At 45.0% G+C, this 21184-nt stretch overlaps 1 protein-coding gene across 6 annotated transcripts in view; it reads right to left on the minus strand.

Moving 5' to 3' along the window:
* The window catches only part of FBXW11 (F-box and WD repeat domain containing 11), a 105310-nt gene that overhangs the window by 17888 nt on the left and 66238 nt on the right, over nucleotides 1–21184 (minus strand). For 3 of the 6 annotated variants that reach the window (XM_084763369.1, XM_084763371.1, XM_084763372.1), the window contains 4 exons: nucleotides 18211–18273; nucleotides 14386–14611; nucleotides 5651–5837; nucleotides 4149–4239 (listed from right to left, as the gene is read on the minus strand). In XM_084763369.1, coding sequence (XP_084619495.1) covers nucleotides 4149–4239; nucleotides 5651–5837; nucleotides 14386–14611; nucleotides 18211–18273 — 567 coding nt within the window. The remainder of the gene's footprint in view (nucleotides 1–4148; nucleotides 4240–5650; nucleotides 5838–14385; nucleotides 14612–18210; nucleotides 18274–21184) is intronic. The other 3 variants (XM_084763370.1, XM_084763373.1, XM_084763374.1) reach the window with 1 other exon arrangement.

The raw sequence follows: 21184 nt of genomic DNA on the forward strand, positions 1-21184 counted from the left end.
TTTAGGTTCTTGAATCCAAGTAAGTATAGCGCACTGGAACCCAACAGGAAGTCTCTGACAGCCGTGCAGCCACCAAAGGCAGTCCTGAGGCTGCCTCTCTGCAGTTCTCCAGGCCACCCACACGCAAAGCAGCCCTTGCTGATGACTGCGCCTACCAAGAGCACTACCACCATGTCTGACCACCTCAACTTTCACTCCAATTCTTTTAAACCAGGCTTTCACAAAAACTAGACCTTCACGCCTGGCAGGCAGCCTTGCCAGTGGTGCAGACTGAACAGCAGCTTCCACCTCTGGGAAGCAGATCAGTAGAATCTGTTCCCTAACTACCAAGGGACCACGTAAGATAAAGCATGTGCTCATCACCACGTATCAGGAATGCTGCCAAAAGCAGTGTGCTGTTTTTAAAAAGGAGGGGTCTCTTCAAATCGCAGGAATGGCTTTGTTGGTCTAGGCTGCTATCCATCGCTGGTGGCCTGCATTTGTAGTAGGCCCAGCAAGGTGCTCAGTCTTCTTCCAATGGAACCCAGCTCTAACCCAGCAGCAGCAGTAAGGCCAGTCACACGCAGGTGCCCTCGCCGATGCCTGCCCTACCATGAGCCATCAGGTGGTACAGCTACTGTACAAGAGTATTTCATGTGTTAGAGAACTTGTAAAATCCCCTTACCCTGCGCAAAATTTCAAAATACTGGGAAAGTAGCCATGATATACAGAGTACACAGCGGCATTTAAATTGGCAATAGAGTGAAAACAGATGTCTGGGTATAGAGGAATAACATTATTTTTAGAAGCCTAAACATAACTGGGTGGGTGGGCAAGCTTCAGCATTTTCTAGTCGGGACAATGTTAATATCAAACTTGCAAACCACAAAAAAGCTTTCCACTTTCCCTGAATGAAATGTGGTTTATTAAAAGGTGTGATACAACACATCGTCATTTTCCCCACGGTCAGCTCCAAAGAGAGTACTTCAAAGCCACTTACCCAGTAAATATAAAGAGTCACTACTCTAAAATGGCAGAAAAGACAAATCCAAAAGAAAAATCAAGTTCAGGACACTAGCATGTTGGCTTGGGAGTGCGGGGCGGGGAGAGTCTGAGGAGTCAGCATCCCAGTTCTGAGAGTTAGGTTCAGCCAAGTACCTTGCCGTGCACAGTGCACTCGCTGCCTTGAAAACAGCACTGACAAGGGCTCTAGATAGTACGGGAGGGTGTGGCTGCCTCTTGGCAGGACAAGCCTCAGGTTTGCCAGTAGAGGCCCTCAGACATCTGTGTGGCAAGGACACCCAGGAGAGAGGGGCCTTGGCAGAAAGGGAAGAATGTGAACTGTCCTCGCAGACTCCGACTCTCACTCCCCGTTTTCTGACCAGCAAGAGCTAGCCACACAAAGCCAGGCTATTTCTTATTAAAATACAGCCAATTTCTGGTGGTTTTACGTGTTAAGGCAAAATTCAGAGGGGACCATTTTTCTCTTCGCTCATGAGAACCCAAGCTGAGAGTGGATGTATTTCAGGAGTCAGCCAACTGTCAAGACAGAGGAGAGGAAAGCACAAGTGGTACCAAGGAAGTGCCCGCTCTGTGGGGTGGAGGGGACAGAACAGGCAGGGGAGGCCTGAATACTCGCCCGACAGGCTCATGTTCCTTTACCTTTTGGGCAGTGTGCTACCTTTCCATCCTACCTTCTCCCTAGCAGAACTAAAGCAAGGCAAAGGGTCTCATCCCAACAGCCAAGGTGATGATGACTCTCCACACACTCAGCAGAAGAGAAGTCCACAAGAATAAATATGCCTTTCTCCTTCACTTCCTGGACTGTCTACTTTGGAAACAGCAAACAACTAACTGTAAGCCTGAGGCTAGACAGACCTCAGCTAAAATGCCTACTTCTATGTAACATATTCTAACATTTCTTTTAGTCTCAATTTCCCTTTTTATATGATGTATGATAAATGATATGATATGGTATGATGTATGTATGGACCCTGTAATATTACTGCAATTATCTACGTAGGTCCCCTAGAACAGTTCATGGCAGACCACAGGGGCACTATCATAGTGCGCTGCAGGTAAGGCACTCACAGCAGGCGTTGCGGACAAGGTCAAGCTCATCTGTGTGCCTCACACTCTGATCTATGGCTCACAAGAGAGAAGAACTTCCACACACGTCTGCCCTGACGGAACACAGCACAATCTATTCAGAGGTGGTGCCGCTGATCCATGCTGCAAGTGCTGTATGAAGGGCCAGAGAGTACATGGTTGGCTGTGGGCTCCACCACTCAGTAACTATGTATGTAGAGTGTGTGGGTAGCTGTGCACTCACTGTGTACGCAAGAGCACGTGGTTGACTATGGACTATACCACTCTCTGTGATCCAGGGTAAGAGTTTACCTTGTCAGCTCATAATTCTTAATGCTCAACATGGATTTGACCTACTTTTCAGGATCTCCAGGCTACTGAATGAGGAAATATGCTATAAAATTCTAAACAAAATATCTGGTACTTATAAGGGCTCTTATTAGTGATGCACTGTTTCTGTCACTACTACTATTAGTGAGTACACCAAAGCATAATCGTCATCCCTCATATTAAGAAACTTAGCTACAAAAATCTGAGGAAACTCTTGTGGCCAGGCAGTGGGTTTTCCCAAACCACACTTTAAGAGGCACTGGGAAGACCACCATGATGCAGAGGTTTTGTGTCGAACAGCATTTCCCAACGGTTCCATTTCCCATCACATCTGCCTCCTTTGCTAGCTCAAAAGTATTATTTCAGCCTGAGGAAATGGCTATGGTAAGTGCTGTCTTACTGTCAATTATAACAGCAGTCATAGCAACTAAATAAAATAATTTACATCACCAAGCCTCAATCTGATAAAGGTTCTCCAGAGTTCCTGTTTATTAATGGTTGGCTTTAAACAACATCCCCTCAAAAGGAATGCCTTCTTGGGACCACTCAAGGAAAGTCAGAGTCTCTATCAACAGCTACCCCCTGCCAAAAGGCACTTCCAAGATATGTATACCCACAGCGTCATGCACCAAGCTAGAGCAGGCCCTGCCCTCCTGCAATGCGCAAACACTAACCCATGATGCCTGTCCACTTATGTCACCCACTAAGCAATGCAGGACATTAGTACAACTTTTGAACAACAAGTCAATTGATTCTTAAACTCTGTGACAATAGTTTAAAACTATTGAGCCTTGCCTAAAAGGTTAGTTTTCAGTGTTTTAGAGAGCATACACTCAAGACAAAAGTTTCTCTTTTAAATAATGACACCTAGTCAGTCACAGATGCACTAGTACCAGGATGGATCCGTCAGTTCACGTCTGCCTGAGAAGGGGCTCGGGATCAACTACGCAAAGACACATGTTTCTCCATTAACGAATTCTGGCACAATAATGTTTGCATTCCTCACCTGGGAAAGGGGATGACTTCACATTTTGGAAACTGGCTCTGGGAGATACAGACAGCATTAGCCAGCGAAAGGTAAACTTTTTTGCCAAAGAGAAAACAGTGACGTAACCAAGAACAGGCGAGGACACATGTGGGAAAGAGTTAATGACAGCATACCTGTGCCTGTCTTTCCTGGTTCAAGGAAAGGGCTAAATAGCTAAACCGACAGAGCAGAGCACAGCAGCAGGACGGAGCACTGCTAACTGTCCTGAGCGCGTGCACAGAGCTCTGCTGGCCGCTGAGTTACTCCACAACTCCACAACGGCCCCAAAGCATGGCCTGCTTCACAATACCTCAGAATAACCTGAGCCATTTTTATAAAAAATCATGCATGACTTAAGACAGAAGACTACAAACATGCCTTCTACAAAGATAGCCAAAAATATAAAAGTATGTTTACCTAAAAAACCAGGCCTCGGATTGTGAAAAGCTTATCAAATTAGGGTACAGTTTATCTTGGATTAAGGTTTTAATTAACTAGCAGCCTTATAGAAGCATTGCATGTTTTAGGAAAAGTTCTATTTCTATAAAAAGGCATCATCAGGTTTAAAGTACAGATACAGATTACACATTGTGATATTTATTTTCAAAACTCAACTTTTAAAAATTATGACTTCCGTGATTTAGGACAAAAGGACTTTTAAAACAATATAAAAAGTAAAGAACAAGACCCCAGAGGGTGCAAAACAATTAGGTGAAATAGTTACCTCTATGTCCTGGATAATCTTTGGGTATAATGATCTGTAAAATGAATTGGGAGGGCCATCTGTAGGTCTGTTTTTAAACAGGTACTGATCCCTGGCAAATGAAAACAAACAGATGTTACATTTTTGCACATAAAAGAAGGGCTTTTCTGTAAGCACGCTCACAAGAACAGCCCATGTTTCATGTCTTTGCTTGCACTGAATGCTAACAGTTCAAAAGCAGGGCTTCTGACAGACTGCAGTCTCCATGGCAGACAGCTTAGTTCTGGCGTGACACTGGTCTTTTGTTTTCTGAGTACTGTCACACAAATAATTAAGCTCTCATTCTAGAGCTGGTTTTTTTTTTCCTCTATAAATTTTATTAGTAAAAACTTGCAAATAAAAAACAGGACACGTTGAAATGAACCAGTCACAAAGTCTATACATTTTAATGAGCCGCTAAAAAAATTTAGAATAGACATTCTGAAGCTGTGGACCTTCACACTGGATATTTACACTTTCACTATCAAACATATTTTTATGCTCTTATCCACTAGAAAAATGAAATTTTCATGGCAGAGTTGACTCAGGAAACCAATTAGCTTATCCCCTCGTCACTCTGCATGCCCACTAGCTGTCCTTCTCCATCCCTAGTACTTTCTCCTCCCTGTTCTATGTGCTGTGCTGCACCCACACAGGAGCACTAAACTTCCTCCCCTAGAGAAAATGCAGCCTCGCCCTCCATCGTCCTCCCAGCCTTGTGTCCCGTCTATAACTTTCTCTATGCTGACTGAGCAGGGTCACTGACTACAAAGAACTATTGAACTTCATTTAAGCTCACGAGCTTTCCTAAAAATCCTGTGCTGTGTTTCCATTCTTCCCCATGAGCAGTAATAAATGGAGAAATGACAGACTCAGCCTGGGGCACAGCTCAGTGGCAAAGCAGCTGCCCACCATGAATGCACCCCCAGGCTCGATCCGCAGCAATCACAAAAGCAAGTAAATAACATTACTAGATGCTCACATGTTCCTTAAAACCTGCTTTGTGTATGGAGGTTGAGCTTGCGTGTATGTCTGTGCACCAGGTGTGTGCCTGGTGCCCATGGAAGCCAGAAGAGGGCATCAGGTCCTCTAGAAATGGAGCACCGAGTAGCCGAGAGCTCGCAACTAGGTGCTGGAACTAAACCAAGGCCCTCTGAGAAAGCAGCCAGTGTTCTTCACCAGCACTCCAGTCCAGCTCTCACACTTCTCTTTCTTATATTTTTGTGATGGGATCATGCTTAACTTTTGAAAAAGTATAAATGTATAGGTTTAAAAAGATGAATGGTTCACCATTTGAGGTATTCAAAACTTTATAATAACAAAAACCTACCAGAAGGGGAAATTCTAAGAGCTTTAACCAGCCTGACCAATCATTTTTTCCTTCTTGTTTAAACAGACTGGTGCATTCACAAATATAACTGCCTTGAATAATCAAGCTGACAGTACACCAAGGAACCCTTCCTAAACAAGCCCCCCGTACTCACCAGCCTCTTCTTTCTGAGAGCCCCTTCCAGAGGGGGTCGGTGCGCACCATCCTCTCGATGAGCTTCTTCCAGAGCATCCCTTCTGAGATCACTCGTTGCCATTCTTTACACACCAGCTCTGCTGCACACAGGGACCGGGCATCCAGGTAGGAAAGAATGTTTTCTGCTATATGATCTAAGCCTTGCTCTACAAAACAGAAAAGCAGTGGAAGGAAAGGGGAGGGCTGTGGACACGGACTGGCCCTTTTTTAAAAGAAATGAGTAAGCCCTGATGAGGCAGGTGAAACCCCCAAGAGCAAGACATAGACAGGCTCATAAACAGGTGCATAGACAGCAGCTGCCCTTGGTACAAAAGCTGCCCTGGGACAGCTCTGTCTTTCTCGAAATTTTGAGACTCTTTTTTCCCACCAAACCTCACAGGCTAATATAATAGTTCCCTAAAGTTACAGGTGAGACTCAAGAGGGCAAAGCTCTTGGGCTGTACTCTGTAGTGAAGCCAGATGGGACCTCAAGACTTCTTACTGCAAAACCTTTGTTGCTCATGTTCACAGTCTTTTGCAATAAACTGCACTCCATCGTGAATCCTTGATAGCCACAGAGGCCTAAAGGGAAGCCTGACCCATTTTTAAAGGCATTTAAAGAATTAAAAGTGTTCATGGCACTCTTCTCATCTCCCTCTGATGGAGAACTACTTTCTGTTCTGAGCAGATGGGCAAGAACCCTCAAAGGCAACAGCTGCATGCCTACTCACTTTGTGACTCTGAGGATTGAATTAAACAGTCCACTGAAGGTCAGCCACGAGCCTGCTGAATTTGTGACCCTGAGGAACCCACAGTGGAAGGAGATACCCAATTCCCAAGTTATTCCTGACCACCAAAGGAGTCAGGAGTGCTGTAGCACATGCGTGTACATGTACACGTACATGTGTACACACACACACAGACACACACACACACAGACACACACACACACACTAAAAATGCAAGGGCCCTGGAAAGAAATTCATGGAGGTTCCAGCTGTGTTTGAGCTTTGCCACAGAAGATGGCAATGGGCAGCACGGTCACCGTCTGGCCTATTCCTTCCTGTAGTTCTAGGTATGTCTTCTGTAGCTACAGAAAATACAACTCATCCGCAGCACAAAACATTCCATTTTCATGGCCTAAGTTCACTGTGTACTGCTGGTTCTACGGCACAGACCAAACAATGCTTTTGAAGCCAGATGTGGTGAGGGTCCAGGCCTGATATTTCCACTGAAGGAAGGACAACAGGTTTGCTTTATAAACGGAGGTTACCTGCATGTCTCAGAATGACATGTTGCATAGCTGATGACAGTTTCCAGGCTTTCATATACTAATTCCATCCTGGACTAACTCTAAGGCCCATCCTCCACCCTGACATGGCACTATTGCTATCCTGTTACCAAAATTACCTTAGAGTCACATAATAAAAGACTGACCTCCTTCCCCTAACGGATGTGTATCACAGCTGTCTCCTGAGATGGCTTTCAAGTTAAAGTAAAATCTTACACCCCTCTCCCAATAGCTATTAAAAGAATTCCCTTTAATTCTGTGTCTGGCCGCCAGTAGGATAGAGTCAGCAGCGCTTTATGCTTATCCTTACTATAACTCAACTTCAAAAGGCCCGTGTGACCCAGTCACTGCAGTCTCTAGAATGCTGGTTTTGGCATTCAGAAAGGGGGTATCCCTCAGCAGACCTGCATAATGAGCAAGCAGATTGTCTTTACCCCCAGCTGAGAACACACAGAGAAAACGGGTCAGAACCAAGGACAGCACCCAGGACAGTCGCTCTTCCCCTGCAGGCTGTTACTGATGAGTCTGGTGGTGTCATCACTCAGCGGCCAGCTCTCTAAGTCTTCTAAATATATCTAGTCCAGATCTGTCCACTCAGTCCCCAGGGACGTCTGGAGAGGCTCTGTCCCCAGGGACGTCTGGAGAGGCTCTCATGAAGACACTGCCATCTTTAGAGCACTTTAGAGCACTCTTCCAACCTTACTCTGGTAAGAGCACCCAGAAGAGGAATGAGCTGAATCTGGCTCACTTGCTCACTCACTCTCCCGCTGGTACTTACTAGCTTTGCAATCTTTCATTTGTAGGTTGGCACCAGTTGCTTTGAGTCCCTTCTTAACATATACAATCTATACTCATTGGAGAAAAACAACAAAACACACATAACCAAATTAACTGCCAGTTCTAAAACCCATATCCATGAGATCTTCCAAATCCTGCATTTACCCTCTTGAGGTTTACACGCCCTTCCTAATCTTTTCAGGTGCCAATTAGCTTTTTAATTGAGATGGACTGAAGAGTAGCATCCAATATAACAGCTGATATCCCACAAACACCTCCCCAGTTGCTAACCCCTCTCAGAGGCTTGTCCCACAGTCTCCTCTGGGCACCATCAGGCAGGACTATGACCCAGGTGCACTGACACTCAGGCATTGCTCAGAACTCTCCAGTTCTGACTGAACATCTGTCCCAGGCTCTGTTGCTACCTCACAAATGTACCTGCAGGATTTCTAAATATATTCATACCTTTCTGGCCACATCTTTTTCTTTCCATTACTGATTAAGGGCATTGTTCTTAGGGACAGGAAAGAACTAAGTTAAACAGGATTGAAAATAGACCTATCTATTTCCATTACCACTATGCCATCCACTTCAAATACACTGTCCACTTATTTGTTGTAATTCCCCTCCAAATGGCTGGATACTTAGTCTCTGGATTCCCTATCTGGTCAATCTGACATGATGTGAAACTCAGTGTTCTTGGTACCATTCTCCAAAGTTCAAATACCTTCAGTGAGCCACATGTTCAGGTGTCCTCTCCTACATCTTCTATGTGTAGTCACACAGGTGGCCCTCTCTCTCCACACCACAGCTGAAACTATGGATTCAAATTTCATATGTCATAAGCTGAGTCTATACTTATCCCAACTATAACTGCATTGAAATCACGCTTAATCACATTTCTCTAGCCACAAGGAAACCCACTTAGCTCTTCTTGGGTTTCTCTAAATCTGGGGGCTCACTGGACTTCCTCCCACACAGGATATTAACAGTCACTCTACATGACTCCCATGACTCCCAACCCACTGGCTGGATCCTCCTATGATAAACATGCCCTAACCAATTCCCCTTTCCGATCCTCTATTCTTGGAGAGATGAAACAAATAGCAAGGCAAGCGAGCATTAGAAAGGCAGCTGCCTTTCCAAGTCTCAATGGCATGGTTCCCGTGACCTGTGAAGAACCAGGAGAACAGAATTCAAACTGCCACCTCTGACAAGCCAGAGCCTGCAACCATGAGGTGCTAAAGGGTGTGCTGCACTGGAAACGGTTGGGGTCACTGACTTTGAAAAGCACAGCAACAAAACAGACCCCTCAGACTTTCTACTGAATCAACCTCTGGAGGAGGCAGCCTAGGAATCTACTTGTTGGAAGTGCCACCTAATTCTAACACTTTAGGGACTTCTGGTTCATAGCAAGGGTACCTTGTGGTCTTGGATCTTTCCTCCTCACTGACTGCTTACAACTAAGCCACCAGTAAGTTTTTGTACAAGCAAATCCCTTACAAATTTTCCTCTTCCAAATGCCACCAGCTCATTTAAACTACACCCTGGTGACATCTGAGGTTGGACTCCTTACGTTTCCTTTAGTTACTACTTTAACTTTCCATCATCCTGACAGGAGGCAACATGCTTCAGTCTTACGGAAAACGCAATGGCTGTCACACCAAAGAACTGGCTTACAGTTTGTTTCAGTCGATTGCTATGCGAGTGGCCGTAAGCAAACATCTTATCCTTTTGGATATCAACAGTCCATAGCACAGGCACAGGAGTTATCTCACACAGTCTGGAAAGGAGCTCTGCAAGAGAAGTGTTCTAACTATCCTCGTTCTACAGGGGAGGAATCTCTCAAGTCCAGCGGGAAGGCTGATAAGAGATATAAATGTCCTTAACCTCCCCCAAATCTCCTCAGCTGATCTGAGTGCTCAAGGAGGCTGTCTCAGTCTTCACCCACAAAGAAAACAATGCTATGCCTGCTGGCAAAACCATCTAGCTTGCCGTCTATTAATCTATGCCCCACATCCCAAACCGTGCTGAGACGAGTAGGAATCAAGTGCTGGGGCACTCCCGGAATAGAGGGCTCCTTAAGAGCCACCCTGAGGAGCCATAGAAACCCCGCAACTTTCTGGTTTCAAGTCCACTGAGGGAAAAGGTTATGGAGCACAAGGCAATCTTTTAGCCAGGACTGAAGTGATCTGAGGTGTTAAACCGGGTACTTTCCTAACCAGTGTGTCTGGCTCTTATTACTCTATCATGCTGAAGGAGTGCAGCTCCCACCCTCCCCTCCTAAGGCAACGCGAGGCCACACTACTGCCTCCAAAGAATGCAGCCTCATAGTGCACGCACAATTCTGAAAGCACTGCCGGTGCTAATTACAGTCACCTCATGACAATGCAGAAAAATGTCAGCAATAAATTCAAACAATAAAAAGGCACCGATTCTAAAGTTCAGTGTGTAAAAACTATCATATCAAAATGAACCTAAACTGTGTGATGTCAGTTCAACGCCCTTGGTGAAGACCAGTTTAACACAGCTGTTTAGGTGATATAAAAACTTCCATTATTTTAGAAACCTCTCAAAGAGCAGCTGTAAAGAAACTTCCTTTCTCCAGATCCCACCTTCCTCCCAAGCCTCTGTTGCTGCTTGCTTCCTGAGTCACAGATTTGGTTTTCTGAAGTTAGAAACCTTTTACAACAAGACAACCACCTACAATCAGTACGGTGAAGCCTTTCCCGGGAACATGTAACTCTAAGGGCGAGAAGAGAAGTGAAAAGAAGCGCAGGTCACAAAGCCAAGGATTTCCCGTTACATTGCCAGAGCCCCAAATGACAAAGTGGAAACAGTTACACGATCACCCACTAGGTGCCAGCATATTATGAACACCCTGTCTTTAACCCTCCCACACACGAGCGGTTACTGTTGCCCCCATACAGATGAGGATAGGGCTACTGTGTGCAGAGTCTCTAATTCCAGCACTCACTCTCCACTCAGCAGTGCTGGGTCTTTGGCCCTGCACCCAGCCTGAAGTCTTGGCTTATTCCTGCCCATCTCCCGTGACCTTTGATCTAGCAAGCCTATCACATTTACAGTCTATAATGGTTTTCTGTCCTTACTTGGGGGCTAGACAAATGAATAAACCATGGTCAGGAAGCTAAGTATTTCAACATTTTTAATTGCACAGATACCTCACAAACTGATCAGCAAGACTTATCATCCCTTTTGAAGTACAATCTGCCTCTATTTTAAATAGTATAAATTTTCCCTTTAACAACAGTTCTTACAAACCACAAACTTAGCCTGCAGAAATTGACATTGCAGACTAAACATTTACTATGATTTTTAGAAAAGCGTATCATAATTATCACTTTTTCCACTGAACCAAAAGGAGCCAGAGACCACAAACATTTTCCACTTTTCCTATACTGACAGGTACAATGTTCACAGTAAGCATTGAAAGAAAGAAAAAAAAAAGCCAAAACTATAGACAATTTTTTGGAACTAATCTTTTTCACAATCAAAGGTTTAAAATGAGTGTCAATCTTAACAGTAAAAATTCAAACTCAAGAGACTTAAAGCTAAACACTAACTGGAGGATGATTAAAGGTTGTTCTATGTCTTACTAAACCTATGTAAGTGCACAAAAACTTGTCTTCCTCACAACGCTCTACCCACATAGGTCTGGGAACACAACTGATGCCAGGTTTAATCCAAGTCTGCTAGTCACAAACACAATCAACTAGGCCAGCTTGTCCCTGGCTATTAGACTCTCATGTACGAAATATACTGACATTTGTATATATGTTCAGATCAAATCCTGTTAAAACAAATAGCATTTTAACAGAAATATTTCCATGTTCCAGCCAACAGTCCATTCATTTCATGTAACATTCAATACCACAAAATTCCACTTTAACAGAGATATGGACAATGCCTTAAAATTCGCTGTAATGAAAACTGAATTGTATGCAATTATGCTAACCATATTTATATACATAACACATGTTCATCTGTTCTGCCTCTTCTCCAAGGCTGTGCACTCCCCAGAAGGAGCTGCTGGGAACTATCAGGGGAACTTCAACAGCGCCACCTTGTGGCTATTCTGTAAACATAAGGGCCAATCACCCACATCTAAACCATTTGGAAAGAAAATTAGAAGAAAAAAAAAAAAAACAAAATAAAAGCCAAACAATAAATAGATTTGCTTGTGAAAATGGAGGCTTGGCCTCATTAGTTGGCAGCCTCATTAGAACAACACAATCATCAACGTGAAAGACTTCCCTGACTCTTTCGGTGCAGCTCAATGCCAGGGCCCTGCAGTTCCAGTGCTACGTGCAGATACACCCAAGAATCCACTCACCTATACCTTTCTCTCTCACAATGAAAGGCCCCTTTTCTCATGCTCCAAAACTAGACATGAATTTTATGAACTGAGTTATTGTTCTCATTAGTTTTTTGTCAACTTGACACAGCCTAGAGTTACGTAGGAAAGCAAACTGCACATGCCAGGAGAACGGGCCAGTAAGCAGCACCCCTTCATGGTCTCTGCTTCAGTTCCGGTCCTGGCTTCCCTCACTGGAGGACTGTAAGCTGCAAGGAAACAAACCCTTTCCTTTCCAAGTTGCTTCTGATCATGATGCTTGATCACAGTACCAGGTAGCAAACTAACACAGTTATGATATATTTATTTAACACTCAGGAGCAAGCTAAGGACTTTCCAAGAAAAATCTCAACTCTGAGTGATTTCATCCTTTGTGCTAACTTTGAACCAATGTGTGGCCACCATCATTTTGCCCTGTGACAATGTGAAAGGGCATTTCATAGTGTTTCTCTCTCTGACTCTAGTCATTCTAATCTACCTAACGACAAGTTGGGCTAAGCAGTTAAGTGCTACAATTCTGGATGGAAAGAGTTCTGTTTGCTTTTCTAGAGACACATAGGGAAGATAAGACAACACTCTGGCATCCCAAGAACAGCAGCAAAATAACTCTCAAATACTCTTCACCCTCAGGAGCAAACACAAGAGCTCTGGGAGAAGAGCACAAAGACATCAGAAGCATCCCTGTCACTTGAGTGGTCTAGGCCTAGGACCACAGCTTAGGTCCTGTGTGCTACAAAAGTGCTGGCAGCAGAAAAGCTGCTGTTCCTGAGGTAGGGCTGCTGCAGTAGGCACTGACTGTCAAAGGAGAGCCATCATTCCCTTTAGAAGTCAGAGCTCTACATCCTATTTAGCCAAATTGAAGATGAAACAGTTCAAAGTAAAAGAGAGAAAAGAATAAGCTGTCAAAGCCCAAAGCAGAATGAAAAAAGAGCCTAAGTGGAAGTGGTGGGTCCAGGTTTACATATCACTCAGACCCATGATGACGTGCCCTAAAGTGAATTCTAATGTCTAATGCAGATTTAGGGGATGATGATGCAGCAATAGGTTCACCCAAGAACACAAACGCAGCAGGACATCGACAATGCAAGGGAGTGTGCCTGTGGGAGGGGGGCAAAGGTAGGCACGAGTTCTCTGTACTTTTCATCAGATTTTGCTCAGGACTAAAACTGTACAAAGCTTGTGTGTGTGTGTGTGTGTGTGTGTGTGTGTGTGTGTGTGGTTTAAACACAGAAAATTGTACCCATGGGTGCACATACAGGACTAAAACTGTACAAAGCTTGTGTGTGTGTGTGTGTGTGTGTGTGTGTGTGTGTGTGTGTGTGTGTGTGTGTGTGTGTGTGGTTTAAACACAGAAAATTGTACCCATGGGTGCACATACACATGTGTGAGAGACTGTGGGACTACAAGGAGTGGGTAGAGAAGCAAGTTTCAAAAAATGTTAACAGGCTGGAAAGGTAGCCCAAGGGTTAAGAGCGCTTGCTGCTCTTACAAAGGAGCCAGGCTGGGTCCCTAGCACCACACAGCAGCTTATAGCCACCTCTAACTCCAATTCCAGGAAACCCAGAACTCTCCCGGCCTCCATGGGCACAAGGTGCCCACACAGTGCATAGAATATATGTAGACAACACTCATACACCTAGGAGAAAACAAAGAAATCTAAACAAACAAAATGTTAACAAAGATACTACCAGTTTTCTCAGTCTCTTGGCCATTTCCTAAGTATCACTGCAGACACAAGGGAACAATCTGAACTCTGTGAGGCTTGCCGAGATGCAGACTTAAGGAAAAATAGACACGTATGTCTTTTGTCTGCTTTGCCCTGGCTGGCCTCGAAATAATCCTCCTGTCTTAGCCTAATGAATTTTAGGAGAACAGGCATGAGCTGCCATGTCTAGCTCTGTACATGTTTGCAATTATATGTAAAGTACAGAATGTATATGTAATTAAAACTGTATATATAATACAAAATTTAAGTGTATCTTTAAAAACAAAAAAAGCAAATAAGTAAAGCAATAGCACTGATGCAGAGGTAGCCTGTGTTTCCTAGAAATACATCTAGAAAGAAAGACAGACAGACAGGTATCCATCTACCCACTCTATTTTAATAGACGGCCCTGCAGGAAGGCTAAAATGACTACAAATAGCACAGATGGCCCCAGAAATGGCTCACAGTGCAGGCACTCTGCCATTCACTTCACAGACCCACACTCAGCTCTACCCATGATCAAGGACTGGGGTCTTGTGCTGCCCAACAATTGTCAGTAGAGGTTACCTGGTAACGCGGTGATAAAGTCCCGCTGCAACATGGGCTTCAGGTACGAGTTAATATGTCCATGCTGATAATGACACATCCGTGAGATAAGATGCTCCACAAATTCCACCTGATCTGACTCAGACCACTGGTCAAAGTACTTAATGCACAGGTCCTTTTCCTTCTGGTAGTTTCCCTCTGAGGGTCTCTTTCTGGAGACAATCACAGATGGCGTTCCGTTACTTATCTGTTTTGGAAAAACAAAGAAGCAAAAATTAGCTAGAAAGGTATTTAATCAGTTTTATTAGAAATACCTTTTGTCCTATAGATTTAACCCAAAAATGGCAGTTTTATCCTAAACCAATTTCATTTCTTTGTGCATTCATTCATGATATAATTAAAATGTATTCAAGGCCCATGCATCCTCAAATTAATGACCACAGTAATTCCTGGAGTTGCAGCTGCTTCTGAAGCTGACTGGTGTCTTAGCCCTCCATTCCCTAACCCTACACAACCCCACCCGTCATTAGGTGACTCACTTGGAGATGAGCATCTTGGCGGTACTAACTGCCCAGCCTGACAAGCTAGCATCTGACTGGCTAGTAGTCGTCTATCTCACTTCCTCAAAATTAAAAGTTAATGTCTCTCTGATATTCTCAATCAATTTCAGTAGAAAAGAGCCTGAAAGTAAATCAATCTATAAAGCTTCATTTTCTCCTAATAGTTTTGGCCCCTCCACATTAGTTCTTGTGGCTAATAACTGCTGGCCAAAAAGCTTAGGCTTTCCATCCCTTCTTTTGCCCTACTTCTCAGAAAATAACCCAAAGTAACTCCTGTATACCTGGAAAGGTATTCATCCTGGGCGGCTTCTATATGACCAGTGTTATGATTACAGCAATGCCTTCTCACCACTTCTTCCACCTGCCTTTCCCTGAACAGTAGCATCATCTAACCTGATGGCCAATGAGATAGCTCAGCCTGAGACCGATCCCAGGAACCCACATAGTGGAAAGAGAGCATTGACTGCAGCAAGTTGTCCTGTGGCCTCCAGACTTACACTATAAAATGTGTGTTAATTAGTTAATTAAAATTTTAAATTAAAACCATAGGATGCTGGGTACAGTCCAGAGGAAGGTCCAATTTCAACACCCTTCCCCTAAACAAGCCATATAAACTACTTCTGAATGACAGCATCCAGCAATCCAGAGGCTGAAAGATGGCTCAGCAGGTAAGAGCACTGTCACTGCAAGCATGAGGCTTTGAGTTCAAGTCTGCAGCACCCATGTGAAAATCCAGACATAGGCCAGGTGTGGCAGCACGCATTTAATCCCCACATTTGGGAGTCAGGCAGGTGGATCTACACAGAGAACTACACAGAGAAACCCTGTCTTGAAAAAAAACCACATAAACAAACAAACAAACAAACAAACAAAACATCCAGACATGGTTGCACATGCCTGTAACGCTAGCACGGGACATGTAAACAAGCAGACGCCTCACACTGCTGGCTGGTCAACCAGGAGAGCTGAAAGTGCAAGCTTTCAGTTCAGCAAGAGACCCTGTTCAAGGTAATGTGGCTGAGAACAACAAAAGAAGACACTCAATACCCAAACACATCTGCATACTCACATACACACCCTCTCCCGTCACCATAGCAACAGCAGCCTACATCCCTAGATTGAAGCCACAACCACTACTAACACTAGGGAGGACAGTACCTTCCTCTTTACAAAAAGCATCACAGTGGCCTGCTTTTGTTTAGTTTTTGAGACACGGTGTCTCTGTGTGGCCCTGGCTGTCTTGGAACTCACTCTGCAGACCAGAGTGGTCAGAGATCCACCTGCCTCTGCCTCCTGAGTGCTGGGACTAAAGGCACGTGCCACCACCATCTGGTACTTCCCAAGCCATTTGTCCTCGAATCGAATACTTGCGTATACCAACAAGAAGACACTAGAAGATTTTCAGAGATAAAGAGTTGACTTGCAAATGTCCATTAGTTACATTATGAACTCGCTTCCAAAGTCTTATGTGGAATGAAGAGCTCTGTTGATAGCGTGCTCTCATTAAACTAGACTAACTCATCTAAGCAGGAAGAGAGCCTCTGAAAATGCTCACAGGACACTTCTAATCTTCCTTGACAAAGATCTTTTCAGTTTCATATCTCAAGTTATTTTATGTCTGCACTTACAGGCAAGGTCAGAAAGCATTTATCTTCCACTTAATTTACATTAGCTGTCTGCTTCCAGTCCTCCACACCCACACAAATCCTGAATAATTCAATAGGCACCTGCTACCACCAGAGGGCAGCATTGAACAGCATTTTAAAAGTTCCCAATAGAAGATAATGTGAAAATTCTTTGCTGTGATAAATATCAATAGCAAATATAAAAGGAGACATGTAAAGATATATTACATAAAGTCACCAATATAAAAGTATAAATATAAAAGGAGATGCCCATCATATTTTAAGTGTAACAGTATCCCAATGTTTAACAGGAAAAAAATAGAACTGCCTAATTACAAGCAATTGGTAAAGCAAATTATAACACAATTCTCTACACAGAAGGGCTCCAGTGTGGCTGTTACAATCCAGCTTTAAATAAAGTTAAGACTGGACTGACCAGAGGCAGCTCTTAAAATGATGGAAAGGAACAAAGGTGAGGTGCAGAATCTTGTGATGCTAGAAACACGCTCATCTGTGGAAGGGGAGCGCACCAAGACAAACTCAGGCTGCTCGTCAAAATGCCAGCTGTGGAGTCCTACAGACTGCATGTGTTCCTCTTTTACTTAACATCCGGGTGACAGTTTTCCACAACATCTGCTTTCACAACAGGTTAAACAGAATTGTGTCAACACTTCGCATCTGCACACTGCTTCCTAACTCACAGGGCTTTCATACCCAGTTTCTCATTTAATAGGCAACAGGACTGTTATTTCATTTACCATCAAGTTTCCCATTGAGTGACCAACTAGGAGGTGCATGGATGAAGAAACCTGGGTGCTACAGCTCTGGGAACCACTGCAGACTGGAGAGCCGACCTGTTCGTTTTACATATAATGTTCAAAAAGATGAGCACACATGCATTCAATGTTTGGGAGCACAGTTTCAGCTCCTAGTTCCAGCTCCCTGGTGGGTCCAGACACACCCTACTGGCATTATTTACCATGTTTCACTTCGTGCTGAATTTGCTGGGCATACGTTATTCTAACTAACTAGCCTACCTTTGCAGTTTTCAAATGAAACCAGGTTGGTTTTTGGTTTGTATATTTGTTTTTGTTTTGCTGTATTCTATATATGCTGTGCCTTTACTCATGTCCTCACAAAGGAGAAAAAAATGTTCACCAGAATAATTAATGAAAACACTAAACCATGAAGGGCTGGCTGCGGGTTCCCCAGAACCCAACAACAAAGCCTGAGAGACTTAACAGGAAAGTAAGAAAGCCACGAAAGGAGACTGAGAAGGGGAGAGAACCCCACAGGAAGAGCAGGGCAGGAGGAGCGTGGCACCAACGAAGAAAAGCAGCAGCCTGCAGGCCTGGCACTGGCATAAGGTTTGCACTTGGCTCTGAGCTAAAAGCATCCCATTCCTGGGAAGGAGGATTTCCACACGCTCTGTCTTGGGTCAGAAAGTCAGTATTTCAGGACACTGCCCTTTTGGCATCTTTCAGAAAACTCCAAAGGTATTTACTACTAGTAAGGACACTTCCCTGAGGAAATGATGGACAAATAGGATGGCTCCTGAATCTAGCAACCCTTCGCAAAGCAAAGGCTAGGCTCTGGTCTCGGTGAGGACTCGAGCAAGGGCGGAGCTTATCTACAGTCATCTGCCAGCTTATCGTGCCTACCTGCCAAAGAGCACTTTTCTTTGGGGACTCATCTTCATTTTGATCTTCCATAACTGAAGTGTTCTAAAGGGGGAAAAACAGGTTATTTGAATTATGCCAACTTCTGCAAAACCTAAGTGACTACAAGACATAAACTTTGAGATCCCAAACTTTACATATGGCTGGTGGTAACACGTGCCATTTTGGGTCAGGAACCTATATTCAGCTTTCATAAATCAATAGAAAGCATACAGCTTTCACTTATGGATGCTGGGCATGACTGGAAACCAGCTAACTTGTGGGGAAGGGTTGAAGTGCACCTTCATCATCATCGTTGTGCTATGGCTTGTGGCAAGTCCCCTATGGTTGCACAAAATGTGTCCTAGAAATGCCTGCTGTTTGGTAATACATCCCATCCGCCAGCAATGACGAGTGACAGACCCTGCACACACCACACCTCCCTCCCCTCCTCTCCCTCCACAGCTGTTCTGGAGAATGGCCTCGCTATCTCGCCCAGCAAAAACGGAGGAGTGCCCCAACCTTCTCCCTCAAGAAAAGGATGTTGTTAGTCACGAACAGGCTGACTTGCCTTTGGAACACATTTCCTTTCCCTCTTGTGTTTACAAAGAAGCACTGTGCAATTATCCCTGTGGTGACCTACTGGCTCAACAGCTGCCCATTAACTGGAGCGAATACATGACTGGGTTTTCCCTTTTGAAGGTCCTACCTAACTAGCAGCCAAGGGAGCCTTAATGAGATGGGACAGGAGAAGGGTTGTGGTCTGAAAGGAGTGACAGCTCACTCGCAGCCAGGGCACTCCAGGGTTCTGTCCCGAACCTAGAACTCTAAGGTCTGAACACAAATCTTAAACTCCAGCAGCTGCCCTGCAGTGTTTCTGGAAGGTTCATTACAGATCTATTAAAGTTGCCAGCATTCTGGAATCTCTGTTTACATCTTCAGGGACAAACTTCTTTCTCAAATCCCCCCTTCTTTTCCTTTAAGTCCTAACATATTTGGACCCAACCCAGAGTACTTCCTAACAGAGCAATGGGAAATCCCCCAACAGTTGACAGGAGTCACCACTGAGCATGAGTCACTGCTGCCTGTGTCAGTGGCATATAATAGAAGAGCCAAAGCCAGACACTGGACTCAGTGTGGGACCTTGGGCAACTGAAGTCACTCATCAAACAGAGCCACGGGGTGTGATGAGACCACTAACCCTGCACCTCTGTCAAAGACGCCCTCCTTCCCTGCTTTGAGGACACTACTCTCCCAACGTTTCCTTGGCACACATGTCCAACTTCAGTGACCTGGACAAAGCATAATGGCTCTAAAGGGCAAATCTTCCTAAATATATCTTAAAAGTCCTGGAACGTCAAGGCTAATAACAGAGTGCAGGGGGTGGAGGGGGTGGCAGAGGCAGTGTGTCCTAGTGTTCAAAACCAGGGGCAGCAGTAGACAATCCTAAAGGAGAGGGAGAAGCTGACCAATGCTGTGCTTATGAAGGTCTCCTCACGTCACTGTCCTTTACAGCTACCTAGAATGGCCTTGGAGACTATTGAGTCCAACCGGCTTCATTACAAAACTAGGCAACATGAGAATGAGCCTCAGTACCTCGCGCCCTGTGCATGAAGTTACAAAGTGGTATGTCACAGTGGCGTCCAAGAATGGCAAGGGCTTGGGCAGGCAGAGAAGGACCTAGACGACCCCAGACACCCAGGAACCCCCGGCACCAATAAGATGAACAAGCAAGTGGTGGAGAAACGGAAGAGAAAGAGAAGCAGAACAGTGTGTGCACAACGAAGAGATGCAGAACCAGAGAAACAGGCAGTGATGCCACCTGAGGCCATGGTGAGGTCCTTGCCCATGCTGCCGCTGAGAGCCTTTTCTGGGTCTGTGGCGCTGCAGCAGTGGGGGTCTATTACCACAAAGGTCTCTGTTCTGGGTGCCACCTGGGGCCATATTGATGCCTGAGGGCTGTGCAGAACTAGCCCCATTCCTCAATAGCTACAGCACTAGGTAAGGAGAGCTGGTCCCATTCCTAGCCTGGACAGTGTGGCAGAGTTGGTACAGAGAGCATGCAAGTGGGAGAGTGTCCATGCCCCTTGCCTGGGCAGCACAGCAGGGCTGGCCCTAGTGGTGTGAGCATGGGTTAGATGGCTTCAAGGGTGTAAGCTCAGGACAACTGGCCCCACCATATCTTACCTGCCATGTTGCAGCTTGTAGTGACCATGAGTGAGGGAGATATGCATCCCCTCCCTACCCCTAGCCACCTGCAGCAGGTGGGAGAGCTGGTCCTGCCCCTTGCGAGATGCAGCATTGGGTGAACTAGCTAGGACAGTGATGGAGAGCTCACCCTGATGGTGTGGATGCAGGAGAGCTGGTCCTGCCCCTTACTAGATGCAGCATTGGGTGAACTAGCTAGGGCAGTGATGAAGAGCTCACCCTGATGGTGTAGATGCAGGAGAGCTGGCCCTGCCCCTTGCTAGATGCAGCATTGGGTGAGCTACCTGGGGCAGTGATGGAGAGCTCAGCTACCACTCACGCCCAGAGCCAGGGCTTTGAGTTGGCCCACCCCAACATCCACTCCATCTGTGTGATCTGCTGGGGCACAAGAAGGGGCCGGCCCTGCAGATTCAAAGCTGCAGCATATCCATGACACAGGGCAACAACAGAATATCCGAAGAGAGTCCCAGTGAGGATCCAGTATTGATAGTGTAGCAGAAGCCAGAACCCGGCCAACCACTCACTGCAATGAACATTTGCAAATAAAGATGTATGGACAAAGGGTACATAGTGTGACATACTGTGATACACTACAGCTTCCATGATGAGATGTGCAGAGGGGGGAGGGGCATTGCAAGGGCAAAGGGTGGCTAGGAAGGGATGGGGGGATGGGGAGACTGGGGTATGTGATGTGAAATTCACAAAGGATCAATTAAAAAAAAAAGACTGGCAAGAGGACAACAGCACGTCTGGAAACACGAGGAAAGCA

Source organism: Acomys minous, assembly GCF_964271855.1.
Source record: "Acomys minous genome assembly, chromosome: 16".
Taxonomy (NCBI): domain Eukaryota; kingdom Metazoa; phylum Chordata; class Mammalia; order Rodentia; family Muridae; genus Acomys; species Acomys minous.